The sequence below is a fragment of the Vidua chalybeata genome, chromosome 1, assembly GCF_026979565.1.
Source record: "Vidua chalybeata isolate OUT-0048 chromosome 1, bVidCha1 merged haplotype, whole genome shotgun sequence".
In the NCBI taxonomy this organism is placed as follows: Eukaryota; Metazoa; Chordata; class Aves; order Passeriformes; family Viduidae; genus Vidua; species Vidua chalybeata.
Window position 1 is genome coordinate 77,387,590 of NC_071530.1, and position 22,235 is coordinate 77,409,824.

Consider the following 22,235-nt stretch of genomic DNA (forward strand, 5'->3'; position numbering starts at 1 on the left):
TGCCCCTCTAAAAACAGAGAGCATTCACTTCGAAAAATATACTCTTGAGGCATAATGTTAATAGGACATAGGAATATTTTGTGATGCACAGGCCTGAAATGTATGTCACACGAAATCTGCCATACTGCTGCAAGAAATTTGTCTTATTGAGAAAAATATACTGTTAAAAGTGCCAGTTATTAGATTGGTTTGTAGATTGCAGGTGAATAGTATTCTCAAAAAAGACTGGAGTATATGATGATTCTCAAAATCAAAACTTAAAAAAAAAAGAAAGAAAACATATTTCCTTCAATTCCTTCTCATTCTCTTCCCCCAGTATAAGTTGTTCTGTCACCTCACATGCAAATTTAGATTACATGCACACTGTTCAAGACTGTTTTGGTAAATGGAGTTAATACCGTACCATTAGCATTTTGTAGTGAGTAGCCTGTCGGTATGGAAATTTGCGTGCAAATGTCACTGATTCCATGAGGTACCAGCTTCCAGAGAGTTACTAATATTACCTTGTGCATAAAGAGCTCTTTTGAATTGATGAGGTATTTATAAATTCTTCATACTGTAAAACAGCTGCAAAAGAAATAAAGGCAAACTTTCAGAATCTCCATAAAATATCTGTAAAACTACTACAAATCTAACTAACTGAGTAGCTCTGGGTAGTAGTGACAGGCATACAAGAGGACACATTCAAGGTGGGGCAAAGAGGTCTGCAGCACTGTACTGAAACAAAAGTATTCTTGTCATGCACTGGACTAAAAAGTTTGATTTTTTTCTTCCCCAGTAACTATATACCAGGCCTACAGAGCAGTCCTTTATCTGTGGTACCCACTACCCTGTGCTCTCTCTGCTTTCTCTGCATTCTCTTAGATGTTTTATGCCCCCTCATACCTTTGAAGATGGCCCTGCTTTGAGCTGGAAACTGGACAAATGACCTCCAGAAGTCCCTTTCAACTAAGATTTTTCAGTGATCCTATGATTATCTGATAATCACGACTTCTGTTGTCTTCTTGCTAAAACTCTTCCAGGTTTTCTGTAGTATTAAGATGTTCAAATTCTTCATTATAGTTTATGAATCTTGTCAAAAATTACTTTAATAATCTTTAACCCTTTACAGTAATCTCTCCTTCTAGCTCCTTATTAAGCTTTATGTACTCTCTCTTTGTGTGTATTGTGTCCTTCCTTTTATGAATACCACTTTCTAGTTCACATACCTCACAAATTATGTTCAACAAAGGCTCCCCAACAAAGTCTCAAAATCAAAGTTTCTTTAAGCCATAGATATCATATTATGTAATTGTAATTACAGGATTTTTAAATTTCATTGTCTGATTACATTAGCAGAGGACTTTACCAAAATGAGTTTTAAGCTACATTTAAGTGAGCAGTAAGTAATGTTAAATCTATACTGCCTGTGCTGTTCTGCACAATCTTTTCACTTACCTTCAGAAAAGGAACAAACATCTTTTTATATTAATATTCATACTGCAAATGGTCTCCTGGAGACAAGATTGTCTCCTTCAGAAAAAACAGTAAAGATAAAGAAATGGCTCCCTTCTCTCAAATACTTAGTGGACAGCCAAGTGTAATTCTTCCCTCTCTTATATATCCCTAGCATTTTAACTTTCCTCAAAATTTACTGCTAAAGGTGTTTTTTAGATGGCAATAGAGAGCCTCATTCTTGCATAAACACAGTTGAGATAGTCCAGTTTGTCTCTGTTAACCTCTTATAAAGAGATCTATAGATTCAGGGTAAAGCTGAAGAAAACAGTAAAGGAAAATTTCAGCAAGATAATGGAATTTGCAAACCTATAAATGTCTTCTGAGCATGTTCTAACTTCTAATGCTAGTGGTAATTGGGAATAGCATTCCTCTGTTAGTTAAGTCTTCTGTTGACTTTTTTATCTCCTTTCTACTAACATTTTATGGGGATTATTGATTAAGTTTCAAAAGTATTAGAATTGTGTGAACATACACATGTTAAAAAGTGAATGTGAAAAATCTGAGGGAACTTCTAAGACCTAGATCCTTTGGCTGGTATCCCATCTGAAAACAGAAAAAGGGAGATCTCTCCATATGTCAAATAAACTTCAATATTCTCAAATATTCTTTCATTGTGAGCCTACATAGTGATGGTGGTGGTGGTTTTAAAGCCAAGTATGTGTCTAGTCAATGCTTTCCAGAATTCTGAGCAGAGACCATTAAAGGTGTGACAAATGTAAGACATTTTACAAATGACCCTTTTTTTTAAGCATAAACATGGTAGAGATGAATGATGATCAAAATAGCCATGGTGAATGAAGTTTCATCATGAATGAAGCTTGGACTACTAATGTTTCTTTCTCTTTTTTTGTTTTTTTCCTTCTCATGAACATACATATGAACTTTTAAAATGTCAATCTGTAATACCCCTTTTTTCCATTTTATTCTATTTGAAAGATTGACTTTACTGTCTTCTACTGATAGTCGCATTTTGTTGGTGAATGTAAGATGAAGTTTATCATCTAACTGAATTATACCTGTATGGACTTCAGAAGGCATGTATTAGATAATCATAAAAAGTTTAAATACATAATTCTTTCAACAAAATAAAATTACCTTAGTATTTAGAAGCAAGAACAAGGGTGTTACGGACTGAAAGAAATTATGAGGTGGTGGTTTTCTTTCCATTTTCTCATGGAAAGTGTATTTTTTGAAAGGATACTATTTATTGTGCTTTTTTAAGGGGTGAGCTGTCATGAAAGTACAGATCATAGCCTAAGGCATTGGTACTTAAATATTGTTTTCTTTGTGCAAAAACCAGACTCGCTTCTGCTACTTTCTTTCTTTTCTTCTGCTAAAGCCACACTCACTAACTACTGTGTGAAGTGCCATAGTAATTTGTAAGAAATCAGAACTCAAGCTTGGGAAAAGTTTAAATATACCTATGTGGTTTATTATTATATTTGCATTTTATTTTCTAAACCCTTTAAGGAACTGTGAAAAATAAAAATGCTTTAATATTTTTTATTAGATTTAATTCAATACTGTGATGACAGTTTCCCATTCATTACCAAGAAATTGATCACTTTTTAGCATGCAGTGTGATAGCATAAGTCCAGCAGCTTCCTCCCACTTCATTTCCAGAGTAGCTTGTATTTGACTTAAGACTCATGCCATACTTCCCACTCTTTTTAATTGCTATTTTTTCAAAACAGTTAATGAAGCACAACAAACATGTTTAAGTATGTTGTTACCTAAATTTCTGTAGCTGCATCCAGATTTCATCTAGTTATTGTGTTAATAAACCACTTTTAAATTGAGGATGACATGCAATATTGAGTATTTTCAAAGACTTAATACCATCCTGTGTGTTTTGCAGATAATCCTGGGCTAGTGAGCCATGTTCCAGTTGGTGTTAGAATCCTGGATGTCAATGACAATCCTCCCGAGCTTGCCAGAGATTATGATGTAGTTGTCTGTGAAAATACAAAGCCTGGTCAGGTAACTCTCACAGCTATATTTCTTCCACTGATAAAGAACAATTGCTTTGTTAATGTCACATATGTCAGAAATTTCAAACATGTCATAAATCTTTCTGATTTCGCTTTAGCATTTTGTATTTGATTGAAATTTTAATTGTATGAAACAATTTTGGCACTTGCTCAATATCTCTTTCTTGTTGCTGCAAAAAAAAATACTCAAGCTATCTTCTGTATAGACAGGTAAAACTTTAATCCTGTCAGATAAGGGATAGAATTTGACAAGCCACTATCCTGAACAAAGTGAATAAAGCAGATTTAACATCTCTCATCCAAGCGCCACATAGTAGCAATGTCTCAAATGCAGCTCACTGAAGTGGCTGGTGACCATGGCTCACATCCTCACTCTTTGCTTGTTGCTTGCCCTTGTCTATAAAGGGTCGTTACAAAAAAGATCTTGAATGTGTTTTTCACAACTATGAGGATGGGGAGGGCCAGAACTGTGACTGAATAGCTGAATCATACTCCAGCCACTGCTCCTCTGATTGATGCATGTCATTGCAGCCCAGGGTTTGACAGTTTTGCAAAGTGCTTTTCCTTTTCTGCATAGACTGAGTTTTACCCACAATACTGTGCTTGTTTTGTATTATTGCACAAGTTGTATATTTCAATTATGAGCTCATATCTTTCCTGAGGAATATATTACTAGTAATAACATTATTTTCATCAAATCCTTAAAAAGAGTGTATACAAATGCACAGTGACATATTTCTGTTTTTAAAGCTGAGACTATAAAAATGCCATACATCATCTGACTGTAGCCTGATCAAAGTTATCTTCACCAGTAGCCAAAAACTGGCACCTAAAGCACAGTATAAGAAAATGGCAAGTATGTATGATACTTACTACAAATTCTTCCCTAGTATCAGATCATTTGCAGGTCATTTCCTGATCTAAATGTGGTTCGTGTGTTTTTTTATAATCCTTTAATAACCATCTCATATGAACTGTCTAACTTTTCCTACAACAAATATAAATTTTTGGTGTCTGCTACGTCATGCACCTAGAAATTTTGTAGTTTAATTGCATGCTTCAATAAGAGCTTTTTTTTTAATCTTTCCATACTGTCTTCAATCAATATTTACCAGTTCTCTTGGGAGAGAAAGAGGGAGTACAGTAGATCTCTATTTATTATTGGCGTGACATGCATAAATCCTTAGCACATTGTCCCTTAGCTGTCTCTTGTCCAGACTGAGTCAATCCTACCTAACTGGGGCAGTTGGTGATAAAGCCCTTCCAGACTTTTGATAATTCAACTTTTCCTCTTTTAAACTTTCTCTAATTCCTCTCTATTCACCTTGAGACAGAATCAAGATTCAAGATGCAGGCATACAGTGGTTTAAAATTTTTATAATATTTCATGGTTCATAGTATATGAAGATCTCCACTTTGATCTTTAGTACTTTCATAGCAATTTCTAAGAATGACATTGCTTTTTAACCACTAGTAATCATGGAATGCAAAAAACTATGTCTGCCATAACACCAATATCATAAAAAGTAATAGTCATTTCAGAGATCACCATCATGTGTGTGAAGACCTTATGTCTATGTATAATGAATTTCATTTCTCTTTGTATTGTCTGTCTACTGAGTATTGCAAGGTCTTTAATGTCAGCCCTTCCTCTTTTCTTCTTTAAACAAGTCAATATCATAAGTAGATTTAGGGGCTTGATAATCATACTCCTTATAAAAAGACATTTATTATTACACTGATCAGCAAGTGGCCCAGCATAAGCAGGAAATCAATGTGGCTTTCTCTCCTTATGTAATATACAATTCACAGAAGAGATCCTATTTCCTGTCTTTAGAACAATTGTGTGTGCAAGGACCTTCCCTCTTATCTAATGATTGCCTAGTGTTCTTCAGTGCTCTTATTGAGACACTGGAAAATCCAAGTAGGTCTGTCTGTCAACTGAATATCTCTTATTAAATGCTTATTAAAGTAAAAATAATGTTCTGAAAACGTCAAATAAATGCAAATATAGAATAATGAGAACTTGTAAAAAACTAATGTAAGAAAAAATATCTCTTTTAAGTATTAGTTGCAACTGATTTAAACTTTTTCTGATCTTTTTAAAATATATTATTTTAAAATCAATGTTAAATTCTTATAACCAATAATGAGATAAATAATGCAAATCTGAAGCTATCTCAGAAATGTTCTTTGCTGGGGCTGCTGGGGCTGTTGTTGCTGGTAAGTAGCTAATGTTTTGTAGCAAAGTTTTAATTCTCCAATAGTAGTTTTCCAAATGATAATTTATGGGCAAGATCTTTAAGGGATACAATAGCATTTGCTCACTGTTTGGGCCAGCCATATATTTTTCCCTGAGCTACTGTTGCACGTCTGAATGACTCCTGACCTCAGCCACACTGCAGTTTAACACCTGAGATTAGTGCCTCTATGAGGGACTCTACAAACTGTAGTTCAATACCAAAGGCTGGACCAGCTTGATGTATTCTGCAACTAACAGGGCTCCCTTACATATGTGTTATGAACTATTTTTTATTTGCATTTCACATCAAGGTTTCAGAAAAATTGCAACATTAAGCAAAAGCCAAAACAAAACATGAAAGTATGTGTCTTGCTCAGATGTTACAATATAGTCTAAGGAAAGATAAAAAAGTAAGATGGTGTTCAACAAATATTAGGGAGGAGCAAATAAACTGATTGGAAAAGAAGACAAGTGTTCAATATGCTATAAAGTGTTCCCAGCTGGGTGGTTCTGAATCACTGAAAAGACAGTATAACTTTGAGTTATTCACCATCCTGTGAGAATTTTTCATAAGATTTATGCCTAAATAACAGATTCTGTATTGCTGGGGACATCCGCTTGACTTGGGCTTCCATGTTGCACTGTCCTGTAAGGTTCATTATTTCTTTCCTCAGCACATCTAATTTGAAATTTTTATATGTGAGATAAACTAACCAGTAGTCACTGAAAAACTTCTTGTGTTTGCTTGTTTATTATCAGAAGACTGTTTTATGGAGTTAAATCACAATATCATCTAATCATAGAACCTGTCTCCTGTTTTTTTCCTTCCACTGCTCTGTTTTTTTGAAAAAAAAAACAAAAAAACAACAAAAAAAAAAACCCAAAAACAAACAAACAAAAAAAAAGCACACAAAAAAAAACCAAAACAAAAAAAAAAAAACAAAACCAAAAAAACTTCATGTGTTTAAGCTTAAGCCTTAAGTCTAAATGACCAAACCTAAGGCATGTCAAAAAGAAAATGCTTATGAGGTGACAATCATTTCCAGGCTGAAGTGACAGCTTTAGTCACTTAGTAATCACATAGTTGAGAAGATAGACTAAGTATCTGCAACAGATTCCAAGTGAAGCCTGATTGATATTATATATTAAAGTAGATGAAGTAGCTGTGATTTGATCTTAGATGACAGTCAGACTTGGAGAATACTGACTTTTCAACATATACTGATTTTTGTGAATGACTGTGAAATTTAGCCAATGTAGGAAAATGACATTTTGCCATCTTCCAAAAAGGAAATCAATGTTAGTTGGCAAGGAATGCCTCTGCTATGTGTTTGTCATGTGTATATTTGCTTGTTTATTGATTCAATTCTAAAATGATTCTGAGTTAGAATTTAACACCTGCTCTCTGTCCTCTTCAATTTGTTCTCCTCAGTTCTTGAAATTCTCTTTTATCATCATGTCTTGCCTTTTAAAAAATATCATGACCCTTCAGTTTCATCCTATCAGTGTTGTCAGCTGGCCTTTACTGAAGCTGAGATTATTTCGACATTTTTATTTTAATCAGGCTTGGCATGGTACATGTTAATGTCTGCTAATAGGCTATTAAGTACTTGGCCAAATAATTAGAAAAAGGTTAATAGTATATTTGGGTGTCAAGATGACATGTATTTTTGTTTCTCACTGCTGAATGTATGTTTTAGAAATCTTTTCTGAATATGCATGAACTTTCTGTTTAAAAACAGGTCTCTAAAAATGCTTTGACCTATCCTAGTAAACATACAATATATATTTTCTATGTGAAAAAGCATAACTTTTATACCATGTAGTGCTATACTTTATATATACATTCATGAATTCAGGGAATACTTGAATTTACATGTGTAAATCAGGGAATATAGACAGTATATTTTGAGTTATAAAGTTAGTCTTAAAACCAAATAATTTTTAACACAAGTCATGTGTCACTGAGGCTTTGATCAAAGGTATTTTTGTTGCAGAATGGCATGCTTTTGAAGCAGCATTCTGTAAAATGTCACTGAATATTTTTATGTAACATAGGGCAACAGGATGAAAATTTATCCACCATGCTGTCAAATAAAAGCTGAAACTGCATGGCAAATTGACTTATATTTCACTGATAAACAACACCTGGGATTTGCAAAAAATATTTAATAAAATATTCTTTTCTTATGGTCTTACCTGAAATTTTTACAGATGTGTATGGTATTTAATGACATTTTTAGTATTTGAATAATAACAGAAATTGATTCTTTTGAACATAGTGTTCTATCACCCCTTTTTTTGTCTTACTGTGCCAAATACCATTTCAACATTATGAACTAAATATATATAGCTAAGAAAATCATATCTTTCTGGTTTTACATGGTAGTTTCACTAACAGTTGTGCCACCTTTGCAAAATTCAGTAGTGAAAAATTAGCTTTTGCCAAAATTTTCAACCAGCATTACCATGACTTAGGTAAAAGTCATATGTATGATTATAGATATTTCAGATTTTTTTCAGATTGATCTTACTCTGCTCTACTTCAGCAAAAAAGTATTATAACAAACTAGTAAAATATTATTGGCAACCATTGTAAGTACTGTTAATTTTCTCAGATGTGTATAGTCAATGCAATGTACTTTATTCTATACAGTAAATGGAATAAGCATTATACCCTATTGAGTTGTCATGGCTTAACCCCAGCTCATCCCCACACAGCCACATGCTCACTCTCCCACCAGTGGGATGGGGAAGAGAATCAGGAAAGTAAAAGTGAGACAGCTTGTGGGTTGAGATAAAGACAGTGTAATGGGTATAGCCAAAGCTGCGCATGCAAGCAAAGAAAAGCAAGAAAATGGCCACTTCCCATGGGCAGGCAGATGTTCAGCCATCTCCAGGAGAGCAGGGCAACATCATGTGTAGCAACACTGACTTTGGAAGACAAACACCATCACTCCAAACATTCCCTCCTTCCTTCCTCTTCCCCCAGCTTTATAAGTCAGCATTACATCATATGGTATGGAAAATCCTTTTGTTCAGTTGGGGTCAACTGTCTTGGCAGTCAGTGTCCCCTCACAACTTTTCTTGCACCTCCACCCCCTAGCTGGTGAGGCCATACAAAAAATAGAAAAGACCTTGACTCTGTGCAAGCCTTGCTCAGTAATGACAGAAACATCTCTGTGTTACCAACACTTTTTCCAGCACAAATTAAAACCACAGCCTCATACCAGCTACTGTGAAGAAAATTGACTCTACCCCAGCCCAAACAAGAACACGGTTTAAAAATAAATTTGTTTTGCTTCTCTTATGTGAATGGAGGTAGAGATCTCTGTGGTGTCTTTCAGTTTTAAAACAGACCAAGCCACTGGAGTCTGTGCTGTGTATGTTTCAGGTTCAGTCCAGACATACTATAGCTGAACATTGAACAAAAAAATTCTTATGAAAAGAGCACTTTCCCTCCCCGCTTTTATGCTTCCCTCAGGATATCTATCAGCTCTGTGCAGCAGTCTGTGTGGGCTTTGCTGCCTATATCACAGGAACAACTTTTATTGGATTCCACTTTAGCACTTGAGTTTCAAGACCCAGCATGAAAATGAAAGCAGAGCTAGAAATACTGTTTGGTCCCACATTTCAAGAGCTTAGATCAATTTTAGTTGAAAGTAAATTTAAAAAACCACCAGGGCTTTCGAAGGCAAAGGTCCTACCTTTCAAAAATACCTCTCTCAGTCATGGTTCTGGCTACATCCAGTTCTGTTGCTTTTGGGCAAACTAACTAAAGCCAGGAGTGTCTTCTGTTCTTCCTGTTCTGTTCTCTGGCAATTTAAAACTGATTCTTAACAGAATTTTTTTAGCAGAGATATGGTTAGCAGAAATATTTTAGTTAATTGTTTTTCCTTACCAATATTGAAGTGCATTCAATTATTAGGGCAGCAGGCAGATGACACTTCAGATAGACCATCCCAGTTCAGCCTGTATTTTGGCTCCATAAAAACAGATATTTAGCTAAAACTGTAATTCAGGATGTCAGCAGGATACAATGCAGATGGTGATAATCTTTACATCAGGTCCTGATTATATCAAAACATCAGAAAGTATAGATCCTTTAGATGCTTTTACCTGGCTCTGAAGTGTGGTTCCTAAAATACTTCCTGCTAGAGAAATCAAGTTAATGACCCAGTCATTTCATCTGTCGAATTCAGCACCAGTCAAGTAGAAAATTAAAATTAGGTAAACTTGAGCATCCTGCTGGAGTCAGGAACTATATAGGTCAAGTTCAAATTTCAACACATTCACTGTTAATTTTTATTTCAGGTAATTCAGACTATCACTGCTATTGACAAAGATAACTCTGCAAATGGCGCAAGATTCCATTTTTCTCTTGATGAAGGGCTTTCTTTGAATCCCAACTTTACCCTAAGGAACAATGAAGGTAAATCAAATACATAAATATCAAAGAAATGGGCTTCTGTTTTGTCTGGGATGTCTCAATTGAACAGAACAATTTCCATGCATTTCCTGACAGAAACGGAAAACTGTAATATGTTGTCACTGAGTTGTTAGATATCAAGGACATGTGTACACAATATATTGTAAACTATGAATAATCAGATATTGCATTTCGGATTTATATTCCAATTTATTTTAGCATTTACACTTCATACTTTCAGGAATGTTTTTGAAAAGTGGATTAATGAAAAATATGTAAATTTGTTCTACTTTTATGTGAATGGCACTGATTGGGTACTGTCAAGGTTATTGCCAATTATTGCTTAAAGGAGAAAAAAAAAAACAAGGGGCATAAAAATTAAAATTCATGCTTGCTTTTACATATATGGCATTAAGAGCAGGTCCTTCTGTGATTCTTGGATGATAGTCTATCACATCATGCCATTCCTAAGAAATTGTTCCTAAACATTGCAATCAGAAATTCATAACAGATATTCCCAGAAGGAAAACAGCCCTCAGAATCTCCCAAACAAGTGTTTCTGAACATTTCTTGAGTGAAAAACTGTGTAACCTCCAAAACCCAAACCTAAATCAGCCTTGTTCTTGATCAAGTATTAACTCATGGTCTCCACTTTGTAACCTGATGAAAATAAAAGTAAACTTTAAATGTTTGTCTAAATTTTCCTCCTGAGATTTTGTGTATGTGTATTGTATGCCTATGTGGAAGTGTATGGGATTTGCTTTGTTTTACAGTTATGTATTTGTAATACTGCTGTGGAATACATTCTGAGATCTTACAGATCACTAGTCCTCTGTAATGCATTAACTCCATCATTGCTATATTTGGTACATATAGTGATATCGAAACAATTCTTTACAGACTTTTTTATCTGCTTGTAAAATCAATCAGGGAAGGAGATTGGATAATCTTCCTAAAGAATCTGTTCCAGTGTTTAACTATATTTACAGAAGAAAAAGAATCATGCTCCCTATTTAGGATACATAAATGGATTTCATATTCAAGTTCCAAAAGAGATCAATAAATAAATATTGAAGGACTAATTAATATATTAAAAATATTCCCTAAGTGAGACTCAAGCACTTTTCCAGATTAATATATCAACCCCACTCAGATTGTGATGGAACATTATAGAAAAAGGCCAGACTATTGTTCCTGAGATGGAGGAGGGGTACTGTTACATATTTCTGTATTTTAATCTGTGTTTCCAATAAACTCCTTGAGTATTAGCCTGTGATCTCAGGGGAAAGACCATGTGCATGCTCATTTCGATACAAGATATTTATATCAAGAAGTTTTTCTGAATAGCTCTACTAAAATTGTGGTTTATGACAAAGTAGATATTTTATGATTTTGAACATATTTAAAGCTGGGTCTGTACTATGTCTGTTCATTGCTACATAAATTATTTAACTACACAGATTTATAAAAAATAATTTATATTTATATTTATATTTATATTTATATTTATAAATTTATTTATAGAATTTATAAAATTCTAACAAACATTTGATGCGCCAATGTCATGTTTTGGATAGAAATATTCAACTTTGGATAGAAGCACTTGCTGCTTTTTCTTTAATTCCCCAAGATCAACGAGCAATAACTTAGCAATCAACACCTGAAAGCAGTGTTTGGACTACCCTAAATTGGATTTTATGGGGGGAAGTAGAGGAAGGAACTGAAAAAGGTGTCTTTTAAGGTAAAAGCCTGCTGTGCATTGTTTTGATATCACCTAAATACCAAATTATGCACTTCCTATAGTATCTTGCATAAAACTTCTCACACATACAGAGACTCCAAAAATGCAACTTCCAAAATGGCCATATAATTAAAAAATGACTGCCTAATTCAAATCAGAACAAGAAATTTATTTAAAAGCAAATACATAGTTATGATTTTGCTTGCGGCAAGACACTTTGTATCTATTGTTTAAACATTGTCTTGTATTGGGACTTTTTCTTTGTGACAGAATGTATACATAAAATATTAGTGAAACACCTATGAAGTACATGCACAATATACAGCTATTTAGCATTTACAGCTTTCATATTTCTCATCTACTTCTATTCAGAAACAGATTTTCTGTTGCTTTCTATTATAGGAAATAGCAGAAACAAGGTGAGCAAGAAAGGCTCTTCTTATGTTTGTGACAAGTTTGCACTTTTGAAAACTCATATTTTCAAGCGTCAGGCATTAAAAATAATCAGAATGCTCTGAACAGAAGGCAGCTGCTCTGGATTTCCTAGTTCTATAAAGGCTGGTATTCTGTGAGGGTTTTATTTGTTTGTTTGTTATATTTTTAAAGAAAAAAAAACCTACAAAGATTGCCTTAATATAATTTTTATAATGTTTTGTAGAATGATAAAACTTAAATTCTTGATTTCACATAGAAAATGGTAGTCAGTGGTAGCTGAATCTGTCTCTACAGAACTATATTCCTCTTGCAGTTGCCTTCTAATTCAGTCATTCTCTCCTTTTATTTCTTCAGGAAATGGTTCCATTTCATTAAAATATCAGTAGACATTTTTTCCCCTTGTTTTCATAACCCAAAACAACAGAATTTTGTTCTTGGATCCCAAATAGACTTTTGCAGAGCCAGGTAAAAGCATGAATGAATATTCATTTATTATCAGTATACTCCACAGCAGTGCACTGGATCTTAAAATATTTATGCTTATATCTATGCACTTTGACTGAAATCTAGGGCTTGTGCAAGCATAAGATTCTGTAGTTTGTTCCTATCTACCTGTATAGACTGGTATATAATCCCAGCATGTGTATGATTCAACTCAATAATATTCTATGGCTTTAGCAAACTTAATAAGTATTAAAGCATCAGTCCCTATAATTGATCATTTAACCAGTTAAACTTTTATCTCTGGTGCATTTTCTAAATGAAAATCTCCACAATATAAAATCTCTATTTGTGGAATATTCACACTCATAATTCAGAGTTTAAAACCCTCAGGGAAATTTAGGTCAGGATAGAGTCACAGGGCTATACCAAATATAACATCCAGCAAAATTAAGAGTTCCTAGGACCTAGGATCCCCTTCTGTATTCTGTTTGTGCTACAATTTTCAGTTGAACAAAAAAAAAAAAAAAAAAACCAAAAAACAAAACAAAAAAAAAAAAAAAAAAAAAAAAAAAAAAAAAAAACAAAAAACCCCAAAAAATATTATAGTTTTTCTCTACTGTATTATTAAGGTACAAGAAATTCTGTGATGCTATTTATTACATACTTTAAAAGTACTGTTCAGAGAGAATAAAGGCTTACAAGTATGAACAAGAGGACAGGACAACAACAAAATGATGCAGTATCTGTGCTCATGTAAGCAAGGCAGAACAAGAGCTGGAATAGAATTTCTTTGTTATACAAAGAAAATACATTAAGTTGTAATGATTTTCTGCAGCTTTAGAGAGCAAGCCTAGAGAAGAAGCCTTTCTTTTTTATTTGAGAACTGTATTTATGAAGGTCTTTTAATGAAAACAGGTTTGTTTGCAATTTATTTTGCCTAGAAAATTGTTACCATTTCTATTAAAACCTGGGAAGCCAAGTACTTTTTCTGCTGTGCTTTTATATTGTAAATCAGATTCTACATAACTCATTTCATTGTAGTCTGTGTTCTCCTCACTTTCTTTTTTGGGATATTGTCATAGATAATTTTGTAATCCTTTTTCTAATATCACAAAAATTTACTTTTTGCATAATCAGAAATATCTACTTTTGCATATCCCATTAAAAACTTTCCATAACTACATGGGGTTAAAACCATCTTATGTTTGGAAATCAGAATAAAGACAACAGAAGTTCTTCCCAATAGATCCATTTCTAGGTTCTTAATTCTAGACTTTTACTTTTTTTTTCTTACCCTAAAAATAATAATATTTTTCCAGATGCCTAAGGAATTGTGGATATATTTATAATTTTTTTTTGTCTGATGGATAATGCATCTGAACATGTCATTATTATCATATTTCCAAGGATTAATATGTAGACTCACTTCTCTTTCAGAATTTACATAAAATTTTTCAAGAGACGAAAAAAGATTGAACCCTCAGAGAACAGTTCACTTAGAACATTTAAGAAATTTCTGCACTGTAAAGCACTATTTTGCTGGTGCTATTTTTTAATCACAAGATACACAGTTTTCCATGCATGCTTAGTGGTATTGTGTTGCATCCTCGGTTTTAGGTTCAGATTTGGGGTTCTGGTCTTTGTTAGTTTACCGGTTCCATGTATCCTTGTGCATCCCCTGTGTTTTCCCCCGCCACACGTAAGTTAGCCCCAGGCTGCTGGCCATTGGGTCTTCTGCCGTGGCACTCCTGTGACCACTCCCCCGTCTAGCCCCGGCAGTTCCGTGCTCGTCACCTCATTCTCGCGGTCCCACTGGCCCTGAACCCCCGTGTCCACCCCCTTTGTGTGCCCATTGGCCGTTGTGGCAACGTCACAGCCACAGTGTCTGTGTTCATTGGGCGGAGAGCTCCCATCCTCCCTTGTCCCACCCCTATATCCCTCCACGGCACCCCAGCCTCGGGGCCAGATCTGTCCACGCGGATTTGGGAGTGGCCGTGGCTTCTCCATTGCGGCTCCTGCGACCAATAAAGCGACCAGCCGCTACACCGATGGATTTGGACAATTCTCTGCCTCTTCATTTCCTTCCCTCGCGCCAACGACAAAGTGCGGCCAGCCCACCCTGGAGCGCAGCTGCAGAAGCACCTGGAAGTAGCGGCGGCACCGACGAGAAGCTGAGGTGCCAAGCCACATTCTCGGGAGCCAGTTGGGGTGGGAAAAGTGACACGCTGCCATAGTATTGTAAATTTCCTAGACAAGAAGGGCTTATGAGGATAATGGATACATTCACCCGACACTGCCAGTGAGACCTGTGCATTCTCTTACTTCAATAAATTGAGATTGCTGACTTCTGATAGCAGACTACGTTTAGCTTACTTTCAGTGAAGAACACCTCCCTAGAGAATGCTTAGCATTTGTTTTCCTCTTCTTTTATTTCTTCAGGACAAAGGTTTCATATCACAAAAGCATTTGCAATTTATTTTTCCCCTCTGCCCACTTATCTCAAAGATCTGGCCCTTTGATTATTGCCCAGTGATGGAGAATATTCTGGAATTGGTATAAAGGTATGACATTTTTCTGATACTATAATTCTGGAGATGCCATTTTCTTAATTTTATGTCAGAAGATCCATTAACACCCACAGAAGTGGAGATGTGTTTTTCTGTAAAATCCAGAGCATGATGAGTTCAATGGCATCTGTACAAAATTAAGTTTTTAATGTATTCATCCACCCATGCCTGTGATATATATTAACCTTTTTCCCTGTGTCACAGATCAAAAAATAGTAAAAAAAAAAAAATTTTTACTCATCGTTGCTGTTATTTAGAAAGAGAACAGCCTCCAGAGAGTAATTGATTCCATCCCAGTGTGAATTTCTTACAGAATCTTCTCTTTGTCACTCTGCCCCTCTTATTTCCTACCATATTGGACAATGTGTCTGTGAATTAACTTCAGAGCTTCCAAGCTGCAAATGAGTGTGCCAGATACCAGACCATGTCTTAGTTGTTCTAGAACATCTAAAGTGGCATTTAAAATGGTTGGATTGAAGCCTCCACTTTGCAACCCTTCACAAGAGGAAAACACCAGCATAGTGCCTGCTTTCATTTATATCACAGAGAACCAGGTTGTTCTGGTTATGTGGTACTGTGAATTACAGCTGACCTTCTTTAAAATATCATCCTGTAAAGAAGACAAGTTGTATCTGGAGAGAAATGATATCTGAGAAAGTGCAAAGTTAACATCATACATGGTGACTGTAAGTACAGTCTACAGAAGTACTGTTACTGAAAATGAATTGAATGTCGGAGTAGTTATTATCACAGAATCAACACATGGAAGTTAAAAAGGAATTCTGCCATGAGTATAACAGAAAACCAGGAGCAGCTACTGTAGAGGGAAGACATTTTCCTTCTTCTGGTCTCTGAACATCTTTGAAAATTTTTTTTTATTTTAAAAAAGTTGGGTCTAAGTTTGATAGTAAAGTTATTTTAGTGCATAGTGTAGAGGTTCTTGCGTTTCTTTTCTGGACTGCAACTTCTTAGTGATTCACAAACCAACTATAAGCAAATAACTATATTTCAGGCCAAAAATATGTACTATGTTATTTTTCATTTTTGCTACCCACTGAAACTTATAGAAACTAATAGCTTTGTGCCCATTGGCAATAGCTTTGAAGACAGCAAAAGAGAAAAAAATATTTACAAGAGTTATCAATAAAGAAATGAAACAGAAATGCCTATCATCTAGTTTACATAAACAAATTAACAGCTCCAACTTCAGAAATGTAAGAAATGAAAATCATTCCAATATATTTTCTTTGGTTTTAATTAGTTTATGATTTCTCAGAAAATTTATAGTAGTTGAACTGCTGACACAAGCAGAAATGAAAATTGAAACATGCCTTAAGATATAAACAGGATTTTACTTTTTTTTTTTTTTTTTAACTTCCATTTCTCTTGTCTCTGCTTTTAATGCATAATGTGTCAAAGGAATTCTCAAATTGTGAATAATAAATGAGCATCCTCCAATGTGCTCCAGTAGTCACCTTCCATGGTCTTACCATTGTATCTCTGCTTCCTGGATTTTCCTATGCCCTCATTTCTTTATTTAGCTCAGAAGCTCAACGTAAAAAGGCAGAGATGATGGAAAAAAGGCTGTGATAACAGCCTTGTATACAGTGTACAGCCTGGCTTAGTAAACTACGACATCTTCAGAGTGTGAAGAGTTGCTGTGTTACAGCCATGCAGCATTTCCCATGAGTAACCTCAAATGCACTTAAGATAAAGCTTAACTTCTAGTTGACATATTTGCAAAGAGCAGCCCAAACAGAAGTAAGTTTAGATCATTAGAAAGTTTAGATCATTTAATGGAGCAATGCATAACACAAGGTATCAGATAAATATTTCTTTCCCTATGTGGGAGTTCTTAATTTTACTTAGAAGTCAGTCCAGTGAGTCCTGATTCTTATCATACTCCTCAAAGGTGAAGTTCACCATTTAAATCTACTGAGATAAAACTGTCTTTCCTTCCAGGCCTAGAAGAATGAGATCTGTAGTGCTTATCCTCCTACTGCTATTGCTGCTATCCTATACACTTGCCTTCCCCGACTATTTGCTGTATCTTTTTTCAGATACCAAAGAAATTTCTCACTGCATAACCCCCTGGTTCCCTTTAAAACTACTGCTGTTGATATAACTTTTTTCCCCTTTTCAATAAACTCTTTTCTATATCATCAGTGTCAGACTTTATACTCGGCTTCCTATAGCTTTTACAGATGGAGAAATTTTTTGTTCTGGGCAAAGCTCTTAAAAGTTACTGTCTTTCTAGCTCTTCCCTCAACATATTCCTATAATGGTTTTAGACAAGGAACAAGAGCAATTAAAATTTGAAAGCTCAGAACATGAGAATGTTGGATTCTCAGTGACCTTTGGAAAACCAGTCACAGTTTCCTTTTTTGAAAAAATGTTAGCTATCTTATTTGTAAAATATTTTAAGAAATTTCATGAGACAAAAATAGCATGTGAGAGTTCAGATACTTTCCAGTATTTTACTTATATGTAAACACAATGCACTAAGTTACCATATCTAAATCTATGATAGAGATATAATGAGAAATGATACCTCTGATGATATTGGGAACAGAAAATTTCCAAGTCAGTGTCTCAAAGATCATAGTTTTTATTTGCATTAAAATTTGTGAAACTTATTTGAAGGAAAAACTTTACACTGTTTCTTTGAGAATGTTTATCATTGGGTATGTTATTACAGAAACTTCTGGGTATGTCATGTAACATCTGTTTCTACAGAAATCTACTTACTACTCAAGAGAATACAAAAAACAAAAATTCACCATGACAATTCTTTGAAATTAAAAATTTTGTACTGGTTCCCTTTTTCCATTAATTGTGTCTTAGTCCAATATTTCATTGTATCTTATATTTAATTGTATAATGTTAACAGTACAAGAAAAACAATTTAATATTGAATGAACAAATATAACACTGAAAGAAAAAAAGTCTATTTTTTAAATTTGCATTTATTCTGTACAGTATAAAAATATCAGTTCTTTGTTTGGCAAGGCCTTCCTCACAAATAAGCAAGGTTTAATTATAGCTTTTTTCACATTTTTTCACTGTAAAATTGAATTGTATAATTTTCCCATTTCTTCATTTTTTTTCTCTTTTATTTTTTTCTTAGCTTTAATATTTTTTTCCTCACAATTTTCCTCCATCTGTCCACATTTACCCTTGTAGCATACATTCTCACATCTCAATGTTCTTTCCTTTACATCTTTGCCAATAGTCTCTGTGCTAAAATTGCTACAAGATCCCTGAGCAGGAGTCCTCAGTTTTTCTTCATTATATTCAGTCTCTGATGCTTTTGTTGTCAGCCAACATTTTCATCACTGCTACTGGAGCTGTGCACTGGATCATTCACCCTTTTTAAAATTTAAGTCACAGGCAACAAGGACAGCACTCAGCCATGTACCTCCTCTCTCTTGACTCTGTGTAGAACCCAACAGAACCCAGACTTCATTATCAATGGGTTTTTCTCTTTTGAATTTACAAAATAATGTCAAAGTTGTATTGCAGCTCAACAGCATACTGTTATCATATTGCAAAAGGAATTTACATGCCACAATGTGTCATAGTGCCTGCATGAGGCTATTAAGGAATGCTTAAGGATCTGCAGATTGTTGGAATAATGTTGAGGCAGGAAAAAAACCTGGTGTACTCTTGTCCATACTGCCTGAGAAGGGTCACTGGTGTATGTTAATAACAGTAACTGTGCTTGGGCGTTATGCAAGAGTCCTAGCAGGCCCAGAACAACAAAATGCAAAATATTTTGGGGGCAGGATGTATATGTAACAAATAACTTTGCAAAGTATATTATATCATGAATATTTTGTAATCTTCCACAACATTATATTATTATGTTCTGTCACAATTTTTCAGATTAAAGAACTCTCTTATCACCTCATTCTGGTTCCAGTAAGGTTCTGTAACTTGAATGAATCTAATATTATATAACAGTATATATAACAGCATAATAAATGACTGGTGTCATCAGTTGTCAAAATATAATGTTGTAGAAGTAAAATATGTAAACAAGTAAACTTGATATAAACAAGTAGAAGCAGGACTCCAAGACCTACAGCAAATAAGTAAATAAATAAATACTTTATACTGCACCCACTCCAAGTGAAAAGAACACTTAATGAATTTATAACAAACTCACCATGCTGGATATTTTATATTTCCAAAATGGGGAGGAGTGTGGAGGGGTGTTGTGGGTATTGCTTATGTACTGAAGTAAAGCTAAAGGACTTCAGTGCTGAGATCTTGGCTTCTCAGCAACAGTATCACTTCCCGGCTTATATATGTATTTGTTCTGTCAAACTTGTTACCAAAATATATTGTGATATTATGCTGATGTGGGATGATATTACCAGTTTTTCTAAATATCACTGTCAGATGGCATGCAAAATAAATTGTTGGCAAATGTGGGTTAAAATGAATGTTTTAAAATTTTGCACAGAGCTTGACAGTAAGTATAGCATGAAGAGTAACCACCTGAAACAGATCTTGTATCCAGTTTAAACAAAAACTTAACTCTTTCACTCAAATATGTGTGCAGCAGTCCAATGGGTAAATATATGCCATTCTGGCTATATTGTTGCACTAGATTTTCACAGAGTGACATGAATTTCATTTTTCCATAGATTATGATAATGCCATTTAATACTATAGCTACAGAGGTAAGGAAAAATAAGAAAATTTCTTGTTTGCTTGTTTGTAATAGGAAGAGAAACCTGGCAGATGTATTCAGTACTTATTACCCTTCTATTGTTTGCTAAAATACTCCAATCTCATAACCCCACAATTTGGAAATAATGTGACAAGCAATACAAGAAGAAAGCTCTTTTCTTCTAATGTCTCTTTCCATGTATCAGTCCCCATCTCTCTCCATAACTGCTTGTGTTTCAAATTCTCACTGTTTCAAATTTTTTTATTTTTTATTTTTCTTGGACTTTTATTCAGAGGCTAGTAATTTAATAGTGGTGGCAACAAACTGAAAATAAATTTTACACATATGAATATTAGCTGTAACTATATATTGTTGAAACATTTCTTCCCCTGCAAGCTCTTTATGCCTCTTAGTTTCTTGGACCTGAAGGGATATGTGTGGTAACTTCCTACTCTCATTAGTGTCTGCAAATGCTCTTGCAATATGTGTGTGTAATAAGCACTAGATTTTCATGGTCTGTCTATGCCAGATGAACCCGTGGTAATAGTAGGGTGAAAAAAATCTTTTGTCACTATCTCCTCCTTTCTTATTTATCTTTAAATTCTACTAGTTTAGAACATGCAATATCCACTCTTTTCCCCTTCCTTTGCCTTCCCTCTTTCTCCAGACCTCTCCAAAACATGTGTCTTTTTGACTGTCCTTTCAGATGTTTTCTGAAAGCTCACTAAAACTCTAAAACTTTTTGCAAACACTAAAACATGAAAGTCTTATTTTAGCTTTTACTAAAGAAGTTTTAATATTCTTCTGGGAGTCGGGAGGATTTTGTTGTGCAAAAAATTCACAATAGATATCCTCATAATTCCAGGTATTCAGATTGACAAGGGTCCATATGCTATCAACAGTATAACATGGGATGAAAACACTTGTAAATTTGGCCCAAAGTGTTTGTCAAGGTTCACTTGATTCCAATAAAAATACAACAGTTTTAAATACTCTTATTTCTATAATGTTAGTTACTTTCCATCTCCTCCCCTTTTTCCTCTACTGGCCAGAAAGGCTTCCTGACAAATTTCAATTCTAGATTGTGCATTTTCATAGTTTACGCCTGGCTAATTTTAATATGCCTCATGCTTCCATTGATGGGAAACAAACAGTAAATAACTTTTTTTTTTTTCATTTTTTACTTCACTAAATGCTATTCTTGTTTTGATATTGTAGATAATACAGCCAGTATTCTGACAAAACGAAGGAGATACAGTCGAACCACACAAGATATCTATTACCTCCCAGTTTTGATTTCTGATGGCGGCGTGCCCCCTCTCAGCAGCAGCAGTACCCTCACCATCCGGGTTTGTGCCTGTGAGAGAGATGGACGAGTGAGAACTTGCCATGCTGAAGCTTTCCTCTCCTCGGCTGGCTTGAGCACAGGAGCTTTAATTGCAATCCTGCTCTGCATTGTCATCCTTCTTGGTGAGCCATTTGCAGTACTAAGTAATACCATCCCTCCAGTGCCTCTCAGAATCTGACAGGGCACAAGTTTTCAATACGGTATGCTTTTGAAACAATGTTTGTCTGGTAGACAATTAGAAACACACAGCTGTGATTAGAGGGTAAAGGTTTAGTTAGAGTTAATAAGGGAAAAGTGCCTTTAAAGTGCATTTTTGAATATCTGGAATCCAGTAGAAATTTTTTTCACAGGTTATCAAGTAATTAGGACTGGATATCTTTTTTTTCTGTAATTTGGAAAGATTTCAAAAAGAGATGTCTCTAATACCATGTCTTGAACAGTGTGAAAAATTATAGAAAATAGATGGGCAAAGCTTTATGAAATGCATTATGCTGTAAGAAGCATCATTAGCACTCTACAAAAGCCATTTCTTAATTACCTTTGTGGAATAAACGGATAACAATGCACAACCAGGGGAAAGGGACACAGGAGACTATAAGCAGACTCATAAGATTAATGCCATTGCAAGTGCATTTCCTCTTCACTCTTTTACATTTTTTTATTTTCCCAGGCCAATTCAAATGTTACCCTGTAGTTAATATTGTGTCTGGTTTTGGTTTGGGTTTTTTTTCCTGTCAGAGACACAACTTGCTGCATACATGACTCTGTGCTACTCACATGATTTTCTACATCTGTACAGAGATGGCAAGAAATGATAGCAATTGCAGTGTAACCGAGAGGATATTTTGAGGGCTTTTCCCCCA

General features: G+C 34.8%; 1 protein-coding gene across 3 annotated transcripts in view; it reads left to right on the plus strand.

Annotated features, from left to right (window-relative positions):
- CDH18 (cadherin 18) overlaps positions 1–22,235 on the plus strand; it is a 160,303-nt gene that overhangs the window by 136,613 nt on the left and 1,455 nt on the right. For 2 of the 3 annotated variants that reach the window (XM_053957677.1, XM_053957687.1), the window contains exons 8-10: positions 3,356–3,477; positions 10,045–10,162; positions 21,243–21,494. In XM_053957677.1, coding sequence (XP_053813652.1) covers positions 3,356–3,477; positions 10,045–10,162; positions 21,243–21,494 — 492 coding nt within the window. The remainder of the gene's footprint in view (positions 1–3,355; positions 3,478–10,044; positions 10,163–21,242; positions 21,495–22,235) is intronic. The other variant, XM_053957694.1, reaches the window with a different exon arrangement.